At 33.1% G+C, this 23,322-nt stretch overlaps 2 protein-coding genes and 2 long non-coding RNA genes across 4 annotated transcripts; all 4 read left to right on the plus strand.

The window, feature by feature from the left end:
* Positions 1-1,758: 1,758 nt before the first annotated feature.
* LOC111697109 (vicilin-like seed storage protein At2g18540) lies at positions 1,759-12,884 on the plus strand. Its single transcript, XM_023466997.1, has 14 exons — positions 1,759-1,909; positions 3,483-3,616; positions 5,294-5,360; positions 5,466-5,560; positions 6,247-6,313; positions 7,413-7,457; positions 8,740-8,808; positions 10,147-10,268; positions 10,323-10,387; positions 10,896-10,965; positions 11,577-11,624; positions 11,820-11,873; positions 11,990-12,057; positions 12,391-12,884. The coding sequence occupies exons 1-14, from the start codon at positions 1,850-1,852 to the stop codon at positions 12,426-12,428; spliced, it is 1,002 nt and encodes a 333-aa protein (XP_023322765.1). The 5' UTR covers positions 1,759-1,849; the 3' UTR covers positions 12,429-12,884.
* A 284-nt stretch (positions 12,885-13,168) lies between these two features.
* Positions 13,169-14,341, plus strand: LOC111697101 (uncharacterized). Its single transcript, XR_002764230.1, has 3 exons — positions 13,169-13,322; positions 14,002-14,090; positions 14,237-14,341. It is a non-coding gene; the product is annotated as an uncharacterized LOC111697101 (long non-coding RNA).
* Positions 14,342-19,781: 5,440 nt separating this feature from the next.
* LOC111697110 (uncharacterized) lies at positions 19,782-21,868 on the plus strand. The gene is made up of 8 exons (XM_023466999.1): positions 19,782-19,910; positions 20,209-20,342; positions 20,405-20,453; positions 20,517-20,617; positions 20,923-20,986; positions 21,055-21,129; positions 21,596-21,667; positions 21,773-21,868. The coding sequence occupies exons 4-8, from the start codon at positions 20,541-20,543 to the stop codon at positions 21,866-21,868; spliced, it is 384 nt and encodes a 127-aa protein (XP_023322767.1). The 5' UTR covers positions 19,782-19,910; positions 20,209-20,342; positions 20,405-20,453; positions 20,517-20,540.
* Positions 21,869-21,947: 79 nt separating this feature from the next.
* LOC111697108 (uncharacterized) lies at positions 21,948-22,582 on the plus strand. The gene is made up of 4 exons (XR_002764233.1): positions 21,948-22,008; positions 22,115-22,195; positions 22,300-22,371; positions 22,468-22,582. It is a non-coding gene; the product is annotated as an uncharacterized LOC111697108 (long non-coding RNA).
* The last annotated feature ends 740 nt before the right edge of the window (positions 22,583-23,322 follow it).

A 23,322-nucleotide genomic window follows, 5' to 3' on the forward strand; every position in this document is an offset into this window, starting at 1 on the left:
TAAACAGAAACAATGGAATAGAAAGACGACATCATAGCAATACAATTAAGCGACATGATGTTTTTACAAAGCAAATATTTTTACTAGTAACTTAGCAACGCACTATTTAAGTGAAATGGGTTTATTTACACTGTACAATTGCTATGTCTGATGTTCATTGAACTAGTTAAAGTCCTAACTTAAGCTTAAAAGTCGTCTTCCTATTTCAGAGTTTTCTGGTTATCACTGAAGTGTATATGTAATGTAAAGTTTGGTTTATTACGTTAAAAGTCTGCCCTGTTCTTGAAGTGAACCAGGGTTTCCAGTGGTTGTGAACAAGAAATGGCATTCCATAAAAGCAAGGTGACTTGAAATTACTTCTACAGTCACTTTAACGGATAAAAAAAAAACACATTCATCTCTAGTTTAAATACCTGTGCTCTGTCTTACTGTCAGATAGACACTAGTTAGATATTTAAATATTTGAATTTTAATCAATACTTGTTAGTTATTTATATTTGCAACCAATTTAGGAAATTTTATTCTGGGATGGCAAAAAACATATAGCATGGGTAACTCAAGCTTGGAACGCCAAAAGTAAATACTAAAAATTTCATAAAAATAAATGTAAAATGTAAAATCAAATTTTAAAAAGATTTATTTTTAGGGTAATTTTTGATATCCTGGGTAATGGGTATGTTTCAACGTAGAAGATCTGGATTGTAAAGTTAAAAATTAAATCGATCTCAATTGTTTATTTTTTAGATGGAGAAGCATTTTTATGACATCATATCATGGTGTCAGAGATGTCATAGATATTGATGTTTTGACTATTAAAAAGGCGAACAAAAATGGGGTTTCTATTTTTAAAAAAGAAATTTGGTAAGTACCTTCAGTTAAAAAAGATTCTGATAGAATTTTCTTAAAAGGCCTTTGCATGCTGACAAACGTCTACAGTTTTTTTCATCATAGTTCATCTTTTTATCATGATATCGCATTTAAAAAAAAATTCTTACACAGAGCTTGGAACTTTAAAATGGATAACCTTCAATCCCAACTACTTAATCCGAATATCCATTGTGGAAGCTTTTAATTATAGTCCTTAATCCACTCTTTTTCTCTCTCTTTGGATATCCGTACATTGTTTTCTCCAATGAGAGTGCAGGAATATAGTTCGTAAATTGTATTGACCAATTACAGCCTTGAAAATAAATTCTATTCCATGACAGAAATCCGCAATTTCTAACAAATAAAGAATTTGTTGTCGGCCATTTTGTAAATAAAAAAAAAATATTTAACAATACTTTTAAGATTCTTTTTTACCCAATTTTAACTAATAAATTAATAAATAAATGGGTGAGAAATTAAGTGAAGGCTCTTCCAGTCAAGAAAATAAACAAATCTGGCGTTTCTAGAATCAAATTTGTTGATCTTAATATTTAATCTGGAGACTAATACAATCTCGAGATTATGCTAGTCTCTAGATTAGTAAAAAGAGAGGATTAAGCATCAATCCTGATATCAACCATTCTAAAGTTCCCAGCTCAGGTGTTTTTTTTATCTAGACTATTTTTTTGTTGGTTTTTAATTTGCACTTCTTAAATACTTATAAATTATTTTTTTTCCAGTCTTCATCAATTTTAGGGATAAGAAGACGAAGTTCAGACAAAAGTTATAATTTTCAATACTATTTGGTTTAAAAATATAAAGTTTTTAAAAATTTCTGAAAATCCATAAATGCTCAGAGAAAAATCCACGAAATTTTAAGATTTACGGTGCACGACGAAAAGATGGCGGCAACAATATCTAAACTGGAAGACTGTACACCTCAGACTATTCAACATCTGATAGCATTAATAAATAATCAGCCATGCCTCCTTTTAGATGCGGAAGTTCATTATTATTAATTTATTTGGACTCTGTTTTAAAGGTTTGCTCGCCCTATTTCTAGAGTCTGGAAATCAATGTCTGCAGTCAGGAAAATCATGCCATGAAACAATGTGTGAGAATTAAACACATGAAAACTTTAATTTAAATATTTCAAATTTTCAAAAAATGTAAAACAAATTATAAAAATCATGTTTATAGATTTTGTTGTATAGGAACACCCTTATCTTTATTTAATTGTGTTCACATGTGTATTACAAGTTTTTGGGAGAAATATAAACAAACTGTTTCATTATGCTGGTTTTTGTTAACTGTTTATTAGGCTGGTTTTTGTTTATATTACTCCCAGAAACTGCAGTACACTTTCTATGTAAACATGTATTCTTGGTTTATCTTTCTTGGATCTAGGAGAAAGTAAGGTATTTAGAGAAGGATGAATATAAGAAAAGATAGATGGATATATATATATAATAGACATATATAGATAGATGGATGAGAGGTTTAGAGAGAGAGAAACAGAGCTACTCGTCTTAATATCCAGGTTTAACTAGTTAAATACAAAACGATACAAGATAAAGGTTACAGTGGTAACCAGAAAACACTGGAATCTTGTCGTTGTCGTTCTTCGTGTTTGTTAAGAACAGATTTGAGTCCTTGCTGCAAAACTCTGATTTGCAAATCTCTATATCTTTGCAACCCAAAGTCGTAGACCTTGGATATTTCAAAGTAGGAATTATATTGGATCAAACAAACTAAGTTTGAAACATCAGAGGTTAACAACACCAGGTTGCAAAGATAGAGGAGTTAGCAAATTTAACTTTTCTCATTTCCCTAAGAATATTATTATTTTGATTGTTATAAATTATTTCCATCTTTAAACTTTGCTTATTTGTCTCTCTGTTTGTATCCAATAAACCAAAAAACGTGTGAACCTATTAGAACCAATTTTCTTATGACAATCCTCGTGGACCACAGGTCAGAAAAGAGTAGGGTTCAGGTTGGAGAAGAGTAGGGTTTAGGTTAGAGAAGAGTATGGTTCAGGTTAGAGAAAAGTAGCGTTCAGGTTAGAGAAGAGTAGGGTTTAGGTTAGAGAAGAGTAGGGTTCAGGTTAGAGAAGAGTAGGGTTTAGGCTAGTGAAGAGTAGGGTTCAGGTTAGAGAAAAGTGGGGTTTAGATAAGTCAGGAGTAAGATTAAGGTTAGATAAGAGTAGGGTTCAGGTTAAAGAGGAGTAAGGTTAAGGTTAGAGAATAGCAGGGTTCAGGTTAGAGAAGTGTGGGGTTCAGTTTAGAGAAAAGTAGGGTTTAGTTTAGAGAAGTGTAGGGTGTAGGAATTAGAGAAGAGTATGGTTCAGGTTAGAGAAGAGTAGGGGTTAGTTTAGAGAAGTGTAGGGTGTAGGAATTAGAGAAGAGTAGGGGTTAGTTTAGAGAAGTGTAGGGTGTAGGAATTAGAGAAGAGTAGGGGTTAGCTTAGAGAAGTGTAGGGTGTAGGAATTAGAGAAGAGTAGGGGTTAGTTTAGAGAAGTGTAGGGTGTAGGTTAGAGAAGAGTAGGGTTTAAGTAAATCAGAAATAAGAAGTCCAGAAAAGAGAAAATTAAATTAAAATGTTGATTAAAAAAGGTGAAAAAGATGGGATTGAGCCTGGATGAAACTAGTAAGGGGTTTATCTCTCTATTCGGGGTAGAGGACACCGTCATGCAGGATCTTGATATTCCTCAACGAGACAAAAAAATTATTCAACTTATGATAAAAAGGTAAAAAAAAATGTAAGCCCCCCCTCTAAAAAAATTAAATAAACTGTACTTTGTCTATTTGTCAAAATTCACTGGTTTGGGCGATAGAAACATGAAAATTAATGTTATTGTAATTTTACCCTGAAATACTTGGGATTATTTGTTATATATATATATATATATATATATAAACATGTTTAAAGGGCCTGTATGTCTAATTTCAAGTGACCCTTCTTGCAAAGATGGCCATTGTAATGATTAAAGGTGTTCAATTCACTACAATCCAGATAAAAATCCTAAGGATTTCGAGATCAATCATTTGTTCCCAAGGGTAGGGCTTGTACAAATATTTTACTCTACATTCCAGAACTCTGTTTTTATAAATCCCTTTTTACAGCTCTTTCTCTATGTATCTCCTGGAGTATAAATGAATAGGATTTGTCATCTTCATAGGTTTATTTGTAAGTTTACTCTTGTTTAATCAGTTCTTTTGATATCCGGAAAACCGTGGTTCAGCTGCTCCAGTTCAGAATCTGTGTGAGCAGCTTCTTCAACCTCAAATATCTCATTCAGCTGCTCCGGATTATAATCTATCTGAGCAGCTTCCTCATACTACACTATCTCTTTCAGCTGCTCTGGTTCCGGAGAAGCTTCTACATTATTTCCTACTGCTTTTTTACTACGGGAGCTGCTCCTGGAGCCTCTGCTATGTTAGCTGTTCTTACAATCTCAGATACTCCTACTGTGTTTGTAGCTGCTTCTTTTTTTGTACTTGTAACCAGACTGTGAAGAGCTGTTCCACAATGAGTGGCATCTCCGTACTCAGGATCCTCTGGTTTGGCTGCTGATTCCTCAGCAGGACTGTGAAGAGCTGCTCTACCATGAGCGGCGTCTCTGTACTCAGAATCCTCTGGTTCTGCTGCTGCTACAACAGATATGTAAAGAGCTGTCTGTAAAGAGCAGCGTCTCCAATATCAGTTTTAGCTTCTGCTCTTAGAGTCCTAGAAGTTCTAGTTCCCATGTGTCCTAGATATCCTAGCTCTCCTGTGTCCTGGATACCCTAGCTCTCCTGTGTGTCTTGGAAAGTTCTAATTCTCCTGTGTACTGGAAGTCCTAGCTCTCCTGTGTGTCCTGGATATCCTAGTTCTCCTATGTGTCTTGGAAGTCCTAGTTCCTATGTGTCCTGGATATCTATAGTTCTACTGTTTGTCCTGGAAGTCCTAGGTCTGACTGGATCTTCTAGCTACTCCAGATATAATAAGAGCTGTCTGTCAAGAGCAGCATCTCAAATATCAGGATATGGGTATCATCTGGTATCCTGGGTATCCTAGTTCTCCTCTGTATCCTTTTGGGTAGTTTAGACCGGCTAGTACGAGAGTTATTGACTGCTCCAAATATGTAAAGAGCTGTCTGTCAAAAGCTTCAAACTTATGAAAAAATTTAGCTAAACATTTTTTGATGCAAATAGGCCATAGTGGTATTTTTCAACTTTTTCTGACGGACTTTTTAAGCCTCTCTTGTACCCAGCCATCAATTTTAGAAGTCTAATTTGTTTAAATTAGCTGATTTTGACATGTTGGACTAGGGACATTTATCACTTACCTTTATCTAAACTCTAAGGGCAAAATCATGGGGGGGGGGGGGGCGGCTAAAATGCATAATTTCTTAATGAAAAATCTAATACTCAAATTTATTTAGACAGGTAGAAGAGGTGGTTCAGGAGACTAATAGACAATTAATCTGGAAATCATGGTTGGCAGAAAAGGTGGGATTCTAACAGTCAAAGCTATAATAAGTACTGTTGTGATTCAGACAGTGTTATCTATTAATGAAGGATCATCTGAAATATGACTATACGTCCTATTACTAGGAGGAGGAGGAGGCTAGAGCTCTGGCTAACCTGGAGAAAAATAGAATCCTTTACCAAGAAAACTTGAAGGATGAACAGATTACCAGGAAAAAAAGGTTTTTCTTTTATTTATCTAATCATTTTTTTGTTTGAATTTTTTTTTATTCCACGGGCAAATCCGGCCACTTCAGCTAGTAATTATTAGAACTTAATAATAATAATAATCTTAAATAAAGCTAGGCTGGGAGGTCTATAAAAAATTAGACCGATAACTTTAATAGTTTGGGTGGTAGGGAGGGTTAAAAAAAATGCCAAAAAAATCGGTCAGAAAAATAAAGAAATATATTTTTTTTGTGTTAAACAAATATCAAAGTGTGAAACATGTTTCTTAGTCCTTTTTTCAAGGGTTTTTCAAAAATATAGAACTGTAGTTTTAGGCACAAAAAGGTTTTGGGATATTTTAGATTTTTTCACAGATCGGACTTTTTCAAAACCTATGCATTGAAAAAAAATTATTTACAAACAAATCCTATTAATTTCCATTCGTTAAAAGTCACAAATTTTCACGGCATTGGTGTAAATAAAATGAGAGTGCTAGGACAAACCCCCCTCCCCCCCCAGCCTATTTAGGGTAAAAGTGACTTATCTATGTTCAATAATTCTGCAGTGCCTTGTAAAGAACACCCATAATATAAAGTTATCAATGTGGTGGGGGGGGGGGGTTAAACATTGGTGTGTAGATTTATATTTTTTTCCAAAAGAGTAAATAAAAAGAGATTTTTTCAAAAGTTTATTTTCAAAGGGAGAAGAAAATACAAGAAAAAGAAGTTTCTGAAAAATATGAACTTAAAAACAAAATTCAACGCAAGGTAATTTACAACATTGATTTATAATTTGTTTTAAAAAAAGCTTAGTGATAATTATTCACAATGCACAAAGGATTTAATGCAAGGAAAGTTATTTCAAAGGTGTACTCATCTTTTGTACTGCAGTGTACTGTCACTGGGCGGTAATGTAAACACAAGACGGATGTCGAAACTGACATGGGATCCATCTTTCACAAAAAAAAATCAATGAAATATTCTGGTCATAGGAAACTATCATGTGAATTATCAAAATTATCAAAATTCAATGCTTTTAACCTCCTCGGATACTAAACGAACACTGATGCATCTATTCTTGTTTACAAATTCCGCCCAGAGAGAACTGGTTTCAATATGTACGCAGAGTGTACGCAACTGCAATTAACTTTCCTTGCATTACATTCTTTCAATGCACTAAATTTTCAGCACTCATACTTTTTAGATTCATGTTTTCAATATTTTGATTAGGAGTTTTGACGTTATTTTGCAAAACTAAACACACCAGTATACTGGTTTGTTTAGGTATGTAGCTGTAACAATTATGTAAAACCTCTGCATAGTTCAAGTTTATCTTAGTTTCCCCTCCCCTGATCAAAGCTCCTTGATCCTCTGCATAGTTCAAGTTTAGCTTAGTTTCTCCTCCCCTGATCAAAGCTCCCTGATCCTCTGCATAGTTCAAGTTTATCTTAGTTTCTCCTCCCCTGATCAAATCTCCCTTGATCCTCTGCATAGTTCAAGTTTATCTTAGTTTCTCCTCCCCTGATCAAAGCTCCTTGATCCTCTGACTGCAAGTACAATCAACATCAATTTATCTGCAGATTATTAAAAGATCTAGATCAAGTCTTGATCTTTCATCTTGGATCTTGGATCTTTGATCTTGATTTTGAATCTTGATCTTGATCTTGATCTTGATTTTGAATCTTAAATCTTGATCTTGATCTTGATTTTGAATCTTGTTTTTGGTCTTGAATCTTGATCTTGATCTTGATCTTGAACCTTGATATCCACAATACAAGAGTTTTCAGCTCAGCGCTTTATAACCATGTAATTTTGTATTTCATTATTTTAATTTTGTACAAAAATACAGAAACATATATTTTGCTAGGAGATAAGGCAAGTAGAGAGGATGAAAAAAATAAAAGAGGAAAAGGTAAACACACAAACACACAAACAAACAAAAAATTCAAAAAATTAAGTTGAAAACACAAATAAATAAAATGTTTTTGAAAAAGATAAAAATGTTTAAACAAAAAAAGCCTTTAAACCCAAATAAAGTATTAACTGTATTCTAATGAAGTGAACTGTACTGTAGTGTACTGTAGTGTACTGTAGTGTAATGTAGTGCACTGTACTGTACTGTGCTGTACTGTACTGTACTGTACTGTATTGTACTGTACTGTACTGTACTGTACTGTACTGTACTGTACTGTACTGTACTGTACTGTACTGTACTGTACAGTACTGCACTGTAGTGTACTGTACAGTGGGGGTGAAACTTTACATAATGATTAAAGACATCATCATTGTGATTTCCAATTAAACGCGAGATTCACATTGGCACCAATTAAACCTTTATCTGATCAAAACTATAAAAGATACGTGTCGTTTTTAGCTTGAAAAGGGTTTAATTCTGACAGTCTGCTTTTTATTGTTTCTAAAGCAGAAACCACACTTATAGAGAGGGGATTTATATTTCATCATATCTAGGGTTTAAGGGTAATGGTGAGAATCGAACATGCCATTCTATCAATAAAAGCTTACTTGAAATTACATCAACAATCCCTTTAATACAGTAAGTATGAGAAAACTGTGCAATGTATGTTGCCGTTTATATCCTATCACTTACAATTTTAAAAAATGCAGTTGGTATATCTCTCAAAAAGTTTAGAGCAAAAAAAGAAATAGTTTAGTTGCAAAATCGACGATTATTTCACTATTTTCTGGTTCTTACCGTGAATATAATTCTATCAGATATCATCAATATTTATTTTATTTAAATTAATCTCCGGTAAAAATAATTGAGTTTAGACTTCATAAAAACATTTGACCCTTAGGCTTCTAATAAAATTCCAGTCCTTCCGAATCAATATTAATTACAAAAAACATACTGTATTTCTGTCTTGTCTACCTAGGGGACCTAAATGTGTATTTTGAATGGGCGAATTCCGGGGTTTGTTATGAACAAGACTCAACATTAAGTCTTGTTCTCCACTATTTTCATTGGGCCTAACTCCTTAAGTCGAGCCGAAGATTTTGCAACTGTTAATCTCGTGACACAAGCTGTCGTCAGAGTTGACTCGAAGATTGGGTCTTAAAGTCGGGTTTAAGGAATTAAGGCTCGAGCCAAAGTTTTTAAATCGTGGGCTCTGGTAATATGAATAAAATAAAAAATATCTAAAAAAAAATTTTTTTTTAAATATTACTACATCCAGGTGAACAGGATAAACAAGGAAGCAAGAAAGAGGGATGAAAAATACTTAAAAGCCCGGCAGGCTGCCAAGGTAATGATTTTTAATTTATAACCTTTCCGATGAGCATGTAGATTGTAGTGTTAAACGCGCAGTATCTCATTCTTATGGTATTAGATGACACAATAAACTAACAAATAATTTATTAATGAAATTACCAAGTGTGGTGAGTTGAGGTGATCTCTAGATAAGATATTTCTGTGGACTACTTTTTTTACACAAATATCAAAAATAATAAGCTTCAATTTTGAGCTTAGAATTAGCTACAATCAATAGCTTGGCAATAATATTCTAAAGGAATTTACTCTAGGGTTAACCCTAGTTCCAATTTTTTGGACCTTCAACACCCTGGGTTACGATAGACTCTAGAGTAAAATTAACCAGGGTAGAGAAAACTCAGGGTCGACCCCGAGTTTTACCCAGAGCCCATATCTAGCCATCCATACTTTTTGCAAACACATGATTTCTTCACTTACTCATGTCTTAAATACGGAGGAATTGTGAATTGTCTAAATGCGATCTTCCATGGACATTTAGTGTCCGACAATAAACTGCTTCATGGTGCGACCTCTATAGACAAAAATGAAAAGAAAGCTGCTCAAAATACGTGGGAATAAATATTCAGGGATACTTTTAATTGATGATTTTAAAAAATGTTAAATTCTAAAGATACGCATTGGATAATCTATTTTTTTTTAATTAAATGACAAAATATTAAATTTTTATTTTGTTTTTATTAAAATTGTGTCAAATTTTGACTTTTTCGATGTAATTTAATTAATAAAATTGCGATTACTATTTATACCTGGGTTTAAAAAGTTGTTTTGTGCTGACACTATGATAAGGATAAAATATGGTAAAATGACGTGTCGAGTAAGTCTGTCCGTCCGAAAATAACTAACGGGAGACATCTAGTGGACAAACACTATAGAGTACGGAGACATACTTAGTACGTCTTAAATACACTCGTTAAGTTGGGAAGATTCGGGCTCAGGGTTATTGAATTTACCCAGGGTAGAATCAATGTTATAATGAAGGAAAGTTAATTGAAGTTGCGTATACTCTGCGTACATATTGAAACCAGTTCTCTCTGGGCGGAATTTGTAAACAAGAATAGATATGCATCGGTATTCGAGAAGGTTAAAAGAATTGAATTTTGAAGATTTGATAATTCACATAATAGTTTTCTAGATGACCAGATGAGTATCGTTGAACGTCCTAGGCTAAAAAAATGTGATTTTTTTAGTAAAATTTTTTTTCCGCTAGTAAGAAATAATGCAATTATAGATTATAACTAATACTTAGAAACTTAACAAACGTCATTATTTTGGTAGAACACCAGATCATATATATATATATATATATTTCTAGAGTAGATCTGATAGAGAAGAAAACTCTAATGCAGAGCATTGGAATTGGTTTCAACAAAAACAGAGACAAGCAAACAATAAAAAGAATATCGACCAGGACGGGACAACTGTAACAGTCCCACGGTAAAATCAATACATAATTTTTTTTTAAAGAAAAATATTCAGATTTGAATTCAGGTTAAATAAGGAAAGGGTTGAAGATCAAAGACATTATGAGGTTGCGCATCTTTTAGCATACTTAGGTAATTACAAAACATGAAGTTGTTCCAGTGATAAAATTACAGTGATACAAAATAACGTTTATTGGGGTATGCATTCTCAATAATTCTCAATTTTAAAAAAATTACTATTATTGATTTTTAATAATCATATAATTAAAACTATATAATATTCTATACATATATTTCAGTGACTTAGTAAAAATGTTAAAGTTTTGATTTTGATTACAAAATTGTCCAAAAAGCAATGTCTTCAGATTACTAGAAACAAGAATGGTCCTTTGTGTACAATCTATTAATTAAATAATAGGGAGGTCGTTTGTGTACATCTGAGCTAAGCTTTACCTCTTCGTTTTATTACTCTATGCTTCAAACGAATCAGCTTTTGACTTATTAAATTAAATTCTCTTAAATTTGTTCAGTAATAATCAGAGGATGTTATACCATTCTTGTTTCTAGTAATCTGAAGAGACATTAATGCCATATCTACATATATTTCTACATTGAAAACAAAAACATTTTTGTTTTGTAGAGAAAAGGGATCGACAAGTTGAGAAAGCCATTCAAGAAAAACAAACTGCAGAGCAGGAACAAATTCAAAGGTTATATATTAAGTAAATTTAATTTCCTCTTTGAAAAATCTGTTTTAGCCCGCGATTTAAAACTTCGGCTGGAGCCGTAATTCCTTAAACCCGACCTTAAGCTGCCCCAATCTTCGACCCAAATCTGACGACAGCGTGTATCACTTGATTGACAGCTGCAAGATCTTCGGCTCAATTTAAGAAGTTAGGTCCATTGAAAATAAATCCGACCTTGATTGGTTTAAATAGAGAATAAGGCTCAATGTTGTTCTCATAAAATCCTAGAATGCGCCAATTCCTTCCATGAAAATCCGCCAAATAGAATATTAAACCAGTTTTTTGAATTCATCTCTGTGGAAAATAAGATGCAGCTTGAATCTGAAAGCTCAAGTCCTAAATAAGGCCCAACGACAGCTTAGACCCTAGCCGTATTTTCCCGAATTTTTAAAATCGCAGGCTCTGTTTTAAATTTGCATGACATAAAAAAAATCTCAAGAACTGAAGAGGGGCCAACCCAGACCAACATTTTTTAAACAATATGGAACTAACCCTATTTTCACTCTGTGAGTATCATCAACACAAAATTTTAAATAAAAAATCAAACATTTTAAATTTTCATAGTTTTGTCTCAGGAATGCTGCTGCACTTAAAACTAAGCTGGAAAATGCTCAAAAATTAAGGTGGGTGTATTAAAAATTCTAAATCACAATTTTATTTCCATTTTAAATATTTGTTTTATCTGATTAAAAAATGATTACGATTTATCTCATATATTTTAAAATGAAATTTCGTTTCGAAATTAATTTTTTTCAAATTCAATTTTTTTCCTCGGGCAACGTAGAGTGCCTCTACTAGTTTATAAATTAATGTTGCAGGAATGAACTAACAGAACGATTTAAAAACTGGAAGACACATTTGGTGAAAACAAGGAAAATTGTTTGTATTTAATATTTACAGTTACATGTTACATCAAATTCAAGTAAGAAATGTGATGTTTGGTTCTTTCCCAAAGGATTTTTGTACAAACCAAAAAAAAACACTTTAGAGAATTGGTTGCAAATCAAGCAAAGGAAAAGAAAGATGAAGAACGAAGATTAAAATCTGAAACTAAAGGTAAAGAAAAAAAGAGGGACGTAAGGGAAAAATTCTCGATATCATTTGTCGGCACTTTTATTAGAGGATCAATAAAAACTTTACTTTCTGTGTAATAAATATCGTAGTAAACCCTATATTTACATTACACTGTACACTATCCATAACCAAACTATGTTTGTAAATAACTAAGTGAAACCTGTATTGCGATTAACCTAACTACGCTTGTAAATAACTACATAAAACTTCTAATTACTTTCATTAATTTAACATGTAACATAGAACTCAAAACATACGTCAGTTGGAATAATACTCCATTTGATTACGGTGTTAGAGTAATTTTTCCTTGTTTAGCGAACGAGAGGGGACCTGAGTCACATTTTGAAAGATAGATCTAGGCTAGGAATTACAGTGAATTGTATGTTGTAAGACAGATATTTGAGAATACAGATAAAGTCATATCTTGACTGACATTGATACTAAGGTATTATTGAGCAACCTGGAGTTTACGATTTAGTTTTATTTTGTAAGACAGCTATATCTGAGATTATTGAGCAACCTGGAGTTCACTATTGAGTTGTATCTTGTAAGACAGATACCTGAGAATACAGATAAAGTTGTAACCAGATTGATATTGATACAAAAGTATTATTGAGCAACCTGGAGTTTGTGATTGAGTTGTATTTTGTAAGACAGATACCTGAGATTATTGAGCAACCTGGAGTTTACGATTGAGTTGTATCTTGTAGGATAGATACTTGAGAATGCAGATAAAGTTGTATCCAGATTAATATTGGAACTAAAGTATTATTAAGCAACCTGGAGTTCGCGATTAAGTGTATCTTGTAAGACAGATACCTCAGATAATTGAGCGACCTTGAGTTCGCGATTAAGCTGTATCTTGTATGACAGGTATCTAAGGATAAGGAAGGATATGCCTGGATATAAAAGGATTTATTGGAGTAGGGCATTTACTACATCTGTGTGTATTGATTTACTTAAAAGTAAACATTTAAAGTTATATTTCAATATTCTTTTCTTAGGCAACAAATAGTTATTTTAGAGAGAAATCTTAAAATTCTAAATTTTTTAGAAAATCATTGTCATTTTAATCATTCATCACTGTGTTTGACCTAAAACTAGTCAATTTTGAACCCAACCTCTGTCTAGAAAGAGAAAGAAAACTAAAGGAAGAACAAATTCGAGAAAGAAAAAGAATCATTTACGAGAAAGAGAAGCAAGAAGAATGGATGAAAAAGGAGTTAATAAAGAAAAAGGATGAAAAGGTAAAAGCAAGGATTTCTATGTAACATGATTTTTATATTCATTGTTTTTGTAAACGACAGTCATACTTAGAAAACAGTTAATCAGACGACTATATTTATATTTTAAATGCTCAAAAAAGGCAGACCAGTATTTGAAAATGATAGGATTAGGGCTTTTATGTGATTATCGTTCATCAATCATATTTGTAAAATTATGTTGTAATGTCGTCTGATTAATATTAAGTTAATTACGGGTCTTTCTGTGTAGTACTGTACAGGATAATTTAAATTTCGGTGTAAGAGTACAGTTGTGATTCAGATATTCCTAGATATGCCTGTATCTAGGCAAATATATCAATATATAAAAAAAGTGATGACTTTATATCTATACAGTGATAACCAGAAAACTCTGAAATAGGAAGACGACTTTTAGAATCATCAAGTTATAACTTGTCAAATGAGTATGAGATATTGAGGGTTGAGACAATTGTGCACTGTGCACTGTGCAAAAAGACCAATTTTACTGAAATTAGTGATTTAATAATAATCTCGTAAAACTACTTGCTTTGTAACAGCATTCAATTCTAATTGAGTATTGCTATAATGTCGTCTTCTTATTCAAGGGTTTTCTGGTTAATCCTGTATGACTGGAGTCCCTTTACATGAATGAAAGATTTCGTATTTAAAATTTTTTTCTTAGATTCAAGAATTTATTCGCACAAGAGAAGACAATTATAAGAAGATGAAAACCAAAGCTCTTCAAACTTCCATGATCAGAACAGCTGTCAGGTCAGGTCAGGTCAGGTCAGGTATTAGTGGAGGTCAGGTCAGGTATTAGTGGAGGTCAAGTCAGGTCAGATTAGGGGAGGTCAAGTCAGGTCAGGTCAGTTTTGAATCAAATAAATTATATGTTTTCTTTTCAACATATTTTTTAGGAGCAAATCACTTTGTTCACTGACAAGCAGTCTGAAAAAGTTATCTCTTGATTGAAAAAAATGTTCTTATGAAAAAATGTTTAATGAAATAAAATCTTAATTTCTTAGAAATGGTTAACATAGAAGGATTAAGTTCTAACAGAGATATATGAGTAGAAGAAGTAGAGATCTATTACAGTCAAGAGTATACGATATTTTCCCAGCATTTTCCATTGTGTTCAACTGAACTACACGACGTAGCTGTATTCAGGAATATTTAAAGATCCTTTGAATACGAAACACAAAACCTTCAAAAATAAACCAAATTCATAAATTTAATTTTTTATGTTAAAAGTTAGAGTATTTCTTTAAAACTTGTAAAACTTGACCCCTGAATGGGAATGCAACATAGAAAATAGAATATATATATTAGAGTGGAATTTACTAGAAAAAAGTGTAAAACGGCCATTTTGTTGTACTGTTTCCATACTGCAGGTGTACTTCACATATTTATGCTATATAATAAGCAGTCTGTGTGTTCTATTTTGAAAACTAAAAACATACTATTCAAATTATTTGGGTAATATATGAAGCACTTTGACAATATGCCTCAGGAAGGAAAGGATGCATTTTTAGAAAAAATTTTACAGATTTTAAATCAAACTTTTTGATTTAAAGTTCAGTAAAATGCCATACATCGCGAGAAGTTTAATTATCTAAGTACGGTGGTAGATGATCATAGCAATATAATGAAGACGACTTTTTAAAACAAGTTTTTTAAACAGTATACTCATACAAAGGTTTTTTTCAGAAAAGTTTTTAGCTAAGGAGCTAAAATATTCTTTGGTGAAAAGTCTAAAAATTTTAAGTGTTAAACCTTTTTCTTGTTCGTATCTTAAGCAAAAAAGTCCTATGAAAAAAACCTAATTTTCGAATCGTTATTAACCAAAATGAACCATTCATTAAAAAAAATAGGAAAATAAAAAAACGCTCGTCAACTAACTAACTATTTTTCGTAAATGTTAAACGAATCTATTTTTAACGCTAAAGATAATTGTAAATCGAACGAAATAAACCGTTAGCTAAAGCTTTATAGTTAAGTAAGTAAGTAAGTAAGTAAGATTTATTAGAGATAAATCAAGATCATAATACATATTATAACATGATTAACATTCTCATAAGAATAAAATTGAGTATATCATGGGTTTTATCACAGATTAAGATAAGGTTATATCATAGGAAGTTTAATTTTCTCTGCATATAGGGAATAGCAGATTTTCTGTATTTCTTCGTTCTAGCATAGTTGACAGTAAACAGTTCAACGTTCCGTAGCTGGTGGTTGTGAGTGACTGGTTCTACCGGGAACAGGGCAGAATGCCTTTGAGATTTTAGACATTTTTTAGCAAAGGATAAACAAAGTTTCTCTCTCCTAATCCTTAAGGTTTCTAGTTTCTAGTTCTGATAGAGCAGATTGATAATTAACATACACCGGGCCTAGCTTTATAGTTCAGTTCTAAGATAAAAAACTTATCTGAAAATTTGCAATTATACTTGGAAATAATTGCAATATTTACTCTGAAGATTTCAACTGTCGTCTTCTTTTTTTAAATTTTTTTTTGATGGTGTTATTTTGTCTATACATGCATATGTACATAAAAATTGCGTTTTTTTGAATATGGTTTGTGCAGCCTGCAGGTTTATGGTTTGTGCAGCCTGCAGGTTTATGGTTTGTGCAGCATGCAGGTTTATGGTTTGTGCAGCATGCAGGTTTATGGTTTGTGCAGCATGCAGGTTTATGGTTTGTGCAGCATGCAGGTTTATGGTTTGTGCAGCATGCAGGTTTATGGTTTGTGCAGCATGCAGGTTTATGGTTTGTGCAGCATGCAGGTTTATGGTTTGTGCAGCATGCAGGTTTATGGTTTGTGCAGCATGCAGGTTTATGGTTTGTGCAGCATGCAGGTTTATGGTTTGTGCAGCATGCAGGTTTATGGTTTGTGCAGCCTGCAGGTTTATGGTTTGTGCAGCCTGCAGGTTTATGGTTTGTGCAGCATGCAGGTTTATGGTGGCAGTTTGATCAGTTCATCTCTTCGCAGATGTTGTCACAATATTTATTCTGTACATTGCTTTCAATGGCTATAACGATTTCTTTGAATGGTTCAATGACCACGGGGAGATGAACAGTCGCAGGGAGGCTTGGATGGCTTGGATGGATGCATGGACACTGGCCGATTCACAATAGGCACTCTCTAGTCTCTCTCCACTAGAGATATTAATTTAAATAAAATATGGCACAATATAAACACTAAACTGGACAGAAGGAGAAGGTCAAATAAGGCGATAATACTGTTACGCCTTTGTGACCTTGTAGCTCATCCAGGTTTCATTTTAAGAATGAGTATGAGGAAAAAATTTAATAGGTTACATATTAAGAATTCAAAATACTTTTGTTCTTCTCAATAGCTCTTCAGTAAAAGAAGTTTTTATTAAAAACAAATCAGATTTCAATAATTTCTACAAGTTATGATGGTACCTTAAACCTTTATTTGATAATACTTGTGGAAAATATTGTCGCTTAAAAATGTTTCATTCTGATAATTCCTATTTGTTTTCCTGCAGTAGAAATGCACAAGTCTCTATTAAAGAGAAATCGACCTTCTAAGCACCTCCACTCAATGTCGTCTTTACAAACCCATCCTCTCAGAAGAAGTCCAAACCAAACCAATACTCCAGCAATTTCTGTACTCCGACAAAGGAAAACATCAAATAGTGAAATGTTTCAACTAGTGAATAATTAAATTTACAAATAACTTTGTAATTCATAGTAAATCACTCCTTAATTACCCCCTGACACACCAAATTAGGAAGTTTATTTTATTAAACAATAAAACAATGTTTTACTTATATTTATTATATTAAACAGTAAAACAATATTTAATTTATTTGAAACCATTTTTTAAATGTCGTCTTCGAAATACATTTGTTGTTACTTTGTGTTTTAGTTCTATTTATTTCATTTTTAAACAAAAATTTTAGCTTTGTATAATTGTAAAGTGGATTTTGAGATCAATGCTAAATCTCGATTATTTATTAATCTGCAGATTGTTCTATATTATAACCTTGAGGAATACCAAAATGAAAAGAATAATTGTATTAATTCTCATAATAAAAGTGCCCACAGTGGTTATCGAGATCAAAAAATCGAGATTATGAGTAGCTCACACGAAATTTTCCAGACCGGTTCTTATAAATTTAACTCGGTTCATATACAGAGTGTCCCAATAAACATGAGAATTGAGAGACGACTTGATAGTTGTTTTTGATTTCTGTTATTTAATGCATTGTGAACGAGGATTGAATATAATTAATATCATGACTTTGTAAACCCTGAGCCCAGGATTATATTTCAAGTCTGTCTATGAATGTCGTCTTGCTTCTTTATTTTCCTTATCCAATTAAGAGTCGGTTCAGGTCCATGGACCCCTTCCCTTTATTCAATAGATTCGAAAAATGAATAAAGAATCATTCTTTCCTAATATTCATGTATACTCATTCCACCATCTATTTAGGTTTTTATCAAATTGCAGGATTGTCATATTTGATTGCTTGTAAGAAAAAAGATGAAATACTTTCAAAGAAAATTAGACGTGAATAATATTAGTGGATGAATTGGAAATTCTTGAAAAGCAGCAAGTATTTTTATACAATTTTTAACAAACCAATGCCTACGTATTGAGATTGTATGCATATACTTGTTTCTAACAGTTTTGGAGGCTTGAATAGTTCAATGAAGCCTTGAAACAGGGTTGTCTATAGACATGTATGGTTGATGAAGGATTAAAAATGATTTCCATATGGGTCTGTCTTGCTTATTATTTTGTTTGTTTGTATCCAATAAACGTTAAAATAGTTGAACACAGTTACAGTTTAATTTAGAATCACACAGTTACAGTTTAATTTAGAATCACACAGTTACAGTTTAAACCATCGCTTGATAAAAGAAGTTTGAAAATTGCATACCAAACAAAATCTCTTTTTATATATAGTTTTATATGAAAAAATACTCAACTTTAGCTTGTACCATGTACTTCACCACACTACACTGTACATAAACTAACCTGGTGATGAGTTATAAAAAGAAGTAGGAAAATCTACACCAACAGAGGAGATGTACTTTTCTCATTTGATGGGAAACCCTCAGCTACCACCAAAAAGTAGCTGATTTTGTCAGGTTTCTCACCTTCCTAAAAACAGGAAAGCGGTCACCTGTCATGCCCAAAGCTGACCTGCCTCACTAGTTATATTTAAAGGCACTGCTTGCTTAATTTAATTATTTGTAATAAAGATTGAAGTTTTTCCCCTCCAAGCAAAAGTATATTGTAAACCCACCCAGCTAGTTCATTCAACCCAAGCTAAATTGTATCACGAGTTGAGGAACTGGACAAACAAATAGTATTGATTGTATTTAACCCGTTACTACTGGAGCTGGTATCAACGGCCAGAGGAAATTTCCAGGGCAGCAAGGTTCAAATCCTGGGAATCCTTATCAGGGGAACACGGATAACGGTGCTTTCGTCGGAAGAGAAAGCAATCTGAACGTCCATTTTGTCCCCGAGAAAAGGGTTAGGAAGAGAAAGCAATCTGAACGTCCATTTTGTCCCCAAGAAAAGGGTTAGTCTTGATGAAGGAGGAGAAGAGAGCGGTCGATCACAGCTCCAGTAGCTCCGAGAGGAGAATTAGCTCCATCTATGATTCCAGGATTGACTTCGGTTGATCCTCAGTTTGTATTTTAATAATAATGTAAAATAAATGTCTGTGCAAAGTTAGTGATTTAATCGATTCAATCTGGCTTGTTATATTGAGTTTCTCTTTGTAAAGTTGCCTTTATTTAGTTCTTTATACATGAGTTTCTATTAAGTTTATAATATTTACTGAGAAAATAATCATGTGAAATATAATCCAAGATATATAAACTCATTTTATTGCAATTGATGAACCAACATTGCATGCGAAGGAAACCTGAGAAAGTTGGGAGGGGTAAAAGCAGCCAAAAAGAAAGTGGCTGAGATGGGCTCTGATTTGTATATTACTGAAGATCATGTCAAGCGCCTACTGACAAGGAAGGATTTTAAGAAAAGCTTGCCCCTGTCTTTCTTTCCCTGTCCTTTGATTGATCTCACTTTTTGCTGTGCTTTTTTAAAATTGTTACCTGCTCAATTTCTCCCACTGAAAATCAATATGGCCCGCTGATTAAAGACTAAAGGATTTGTTCTATCTCCTTCTTAACAATAGTGACTACATCACGAAGGTATTTACTCTCCTGGCCAACTGACAGCAAACCTAAATGAGGTAATTTGAAATTAACCTCTCATAGATTTTCTCCCTCATAGTAATGTTCTGTTTTTTCATAAAGGAATTGAGCCTTTGCCACAAACTCAAATTGTTGAATCATTATATCTTAGAAACCTGATGCTGTAAATCTTTGATATTTTACACTTAGACTGTTTGATCTAATAAAATGCATAGTTTGAAATACCAAAGGTCTATGACATTAGGTTGCAAAGATCTAAGGATTATATAATTAGAGGTTGTGGCAAATACTCAATTTCTTTGAATAAGCTGGATACATATGATTCGTAGGAATGTCATCCAGGCCTGTCAGATTCGCAATGTACTTCTCACCCTCTTCATTCTCCAGGTAGATCAAACACTTGCACACCAATCATATCAATTATGTGTTTTCATTGAGTCTTTGTCCAGCAGCTCTGTATAGAGTCTCAGTCAAGGATGTCCTTAAGGCAAATGAATTGGAACCTAGAACAGATATAGAGAATCATCAATTCTACTCTGTACCCTCCACATCAGACAAGAATTTTGCTCGAACATTAAGTAAATAAACATTTTACAACCATTTATTAAAATATCACATCTGCAAAAACTGAACCCTTTTCAAATTTTCAAATGATTCCCATCATCTTACTTAAGTACTATTTCAGAACCAACTTACCTGTCAATAGATGGCCAACTGATGGAGTGCTTATTGGACTATATCACCTATGTCAGACCGGTATATTTTTTTGACAAGATCTGGTGAGCCTATGACAGATTCAGTGGTTTCAAATTTATGGAGGTAACTCAATCAAATGTAACAATTGATCAAGAGAGATACATTTATAAACCTACTGTTAATAGGACAACTCGGAGAAGCGTGTGAAAAGAGATCCCTGACTTCCCAACTGAGGTAATCATTGATTGAAATATCATGCAAGACATGTGTTGAAATGTCAAATTGTGTTTGTTTTAGACTAACTCCCGACACCTTCGACAGATGCACAATGCCCTCATTCACCTCATGGTCTCTGAGCAGCTGAAGGGGACAGCCCATATTGCTGCTAACCATTCTCGGTAAGAAATAGCAGTAATGATACAGTGATAACCAGAAAACTTTAAAATAGGAAGACGACTTTATAGCAATACAAAAAATGTATTTGATGGTGTTACAAAGCAAATAGTTTTTCTTGAAACTTATGGTATTACTAATATAGTGAAACGAGTCTGTTTACACTGCACAATTCCTGTGTCATTGGACTATTTTACAGTCCTAACTTTAGCTTAAAAGTTGTCTTTCTATTTCAGAGTTTCTGGTTATCACTGTATATTTCTGGTTATCACTGATGTGGGTTCCTTATGCTACAAGTGAATTATTTCAGAGCTGTAAATGAAGCTGCTTACTTGGAGTTTGCACTGGAATCACTGAAAAACTTTGGAGCTCAGGTGCAACACAGTTACCTGCATTCATCATTCCTGTCCTTTGTTTATAATATAAGTTTTGCATATTTCAGTCTCAAAGCTGGCTCAAGTTTTTTTTTGACAGTATAAGTCCTAAGAAGAAGAAGAGGCTCCCACACGTTTCTCAGGTTTAGTTTATTGAAGAAAATAAATTCTTAATTGGTCGTGTTTAATTTGAACATGTTTCTTTCAATCCTTTATGTTCACTTTCAATGTGCCTCTTCAACTCATTTACTGCATTCGCAGCATATCTACATTGACAACAAGGATATTTTACTCCTATATGTTTATCTTCAATTGTCTCTTTAAATCACTTCCTACATATTCATTTTAAGAAAAAGGATATGTAACACCGTTGTGTTCAGTTTCAGCATGTTTTTTTAAGTGTCTGATTTATTTTCAACAAACTCACATTTAGGACACGTATATGTTACTCTTTTTTAACACGTCTCTTTATATCCCTTGCTGTAGTCACAGGATATACGCAATGAAAACAGGGATAACTCACTCCTGTTTATTTCCAACACTGGTAAACATGAAAACCTTATGTCAAATAAAACATGCTCATAAACTAATGGTTTTAATATGCTCCAGGTATCAGAGCCAGAACCACATGGACCGGAGGTCGCCAGTGATCTAGGGTCAGTAGCCCCAGTAGTCCCTCAGGTAGCCAGATTTATCTTCTTATAAAAATGACCTTATGAAAAAACATGTGAAAACCATATGTCAAATAAAACATGCTTTTAAGCTTATGGTTTTAATATGCTCTAGATATCAGTGCCAGTACCACATGGACCGGAGGTCGGCTGTGATCTAGGACCAGTAGTCCCAGTAGTCCCTCAGGTAACAAGATTTATCTTATTATGAAAATGACCTTATGAAGAAACCCATGGAAACCCCATGCCAAATAAAACATGCTCATAAACTAATGGTTTTAATATGCTTTAGGTATCAGAGCAAGAACCACATGGACAGGAGGTCGGCTGTGATCTAGGACCAGTATTCAGGTAACAAGATTTCTCTTATTGTAAAAATTACCTTATGAAAAAAACACATGAAAACCTCATGCCAAATAAAACATGCTCATAAACTTATGGTTTTAATATGCTCCAGGTATCAGAGCCAGAACCACATGGACCGGAGGTCGGCTGTGATCTAAGACCAGTAGTCCCAGTAGTCCCAGTAGTCCCTCAGGTAACAAGATTTATCTTATTATGAAAATGACCTTATGAAGAAACACATGGAAACCTCATGCCAAATAAAACATGCTATAAACTAATGGTTTTAATATGCTTTAGGTATCAGAGCGAGAACTGCATGGACCGGAGGTCGGCTGTGATCTAGGACCAGTAGTCCCAGTAGTCCCTCAGGTAACAAGATTTATCTTATTGTGAAAATTACCTTATGAAAAAACACATGAAAACCTCATGTCAAATAAAACATGCTCATTATTTAATATGCTCCAGGTATCAGAGCCAGAACCACATGGACCGGAGGTCGGTTGTGATCTAGGACCAGAATTTGCCAATATCTATCCCCTCCCCGGGTGTTTTCATTGATTTTTTTCATACTTTTTTTGCAGTAAGACTTAATAAACCCATCTGCTAATATTAAGATTTAAATCAGAAAACTGCAAAATTGCATTAAGATTAAATCATCTGCGATGAAATGCACTAAAAAGAAATAATAAAAAATGATACTATTTTCATTTTGTTTGTATCCAATGAAGGTCAAAACGTCTGAACCAAACAGGCACACATTTTTTGTGGAACCTTAATGACCCTTGGAAATTTTATGTTCGGTTGAAAACTAAAAAATCTAAAAGATTATTTTTTAAAGAAATATTTAGAAAACACATAAATCTAACAAACATTTGTTGTCTATACTTTAAAAAATGCATTATGTTCTGATGGGTGCACGAAGATCTCTTAATCCTAGTAATATATACGTCAGTACAAGTAAATTATTTAGAGACACCCAAGGTTGTATAATAAGAGGGGGTACTTAATGTTAAAAATTGTCTTCTAATAAGATTGAGACATAACCGTTTTGCGTTTTTTTGCACAGAATGTTTATAAATTGCACACATTTTAATATTATCTCTATATTAATATGAAACCAGTCATTTTAGGGGTAAGCATAAATCTATCTATTTTATAAAGAAGTTAATAACTGCTAAATGAAAGGTTTATGCAAAAAATATTTATTTTTAAAACCATAAAGCTTCTAATTAATATTTTCGATTTTCAACAGTTAGTGCATCTAATTATGCATTTAATGATGCAGAAAAAGCATATGCAACTTTTTTAAATAAAAAAATT

The sequence above is a fragment of the Eurytemora carolleeae genome, unplaced genomic scaffold (genome assembly GCF_000591075.1).
Source record: "Eurytemora carolleeae unplaced genomic scaffold, Eaff_2.0 scaffold201, whole genome shotgun sequence".
NCBI lineage: Eukaryota > Metazoa > Arthropoda > Copepoda > Calanoida > Temoridae > Eurytemora > Eurytemora carolleeae.

Bases quoted from the DNA above. Each gene is read 5' to 3' on its own strand.
- LOC111697109 (XM_023466997.1), top strand. From the start codon at position 1,850: ATGCCTCCTTTTAGATGCGGAAGTTCATTATTATTAATTTATTTGGAC. The intron at 10,269-10,322 runs GTAAAATCAATA...ATTTGAATTCAG, and splicing joins ACAACTGTAACAGTCCCACG to GTTAAATAAGGAAAGGGTTG. The intron at 11,874-11,989 runs GAAAATTGTTTG...AAAACACTTTAG, and splicing joins ACACATTTGGTGAAAACAAG to AGAATTGGTTGCAAATCAAG.
- LOC111697110 (XM_023466999.1), top strand. From the start codon at position 20,541: ATGCACAATGCCCTCATTCACCTCATGGTCTCTGAGCAGCTGAAGGGG. The intron at 20,618-20,922 runs GTAAGAAATAGC...GAATTATTTCAG, and splicing joins ATTGCTGCTAACCATTCTCG to AGCTGTAAATGAAGCTGCTT. The intron at 21,668-21,772 runs GTAGCCAGATTT...AATATGCTCTAG, and splicing joins TAGCCCCAGTAGTCCCTCAG to ATATCAGTGCCAGTACCACA.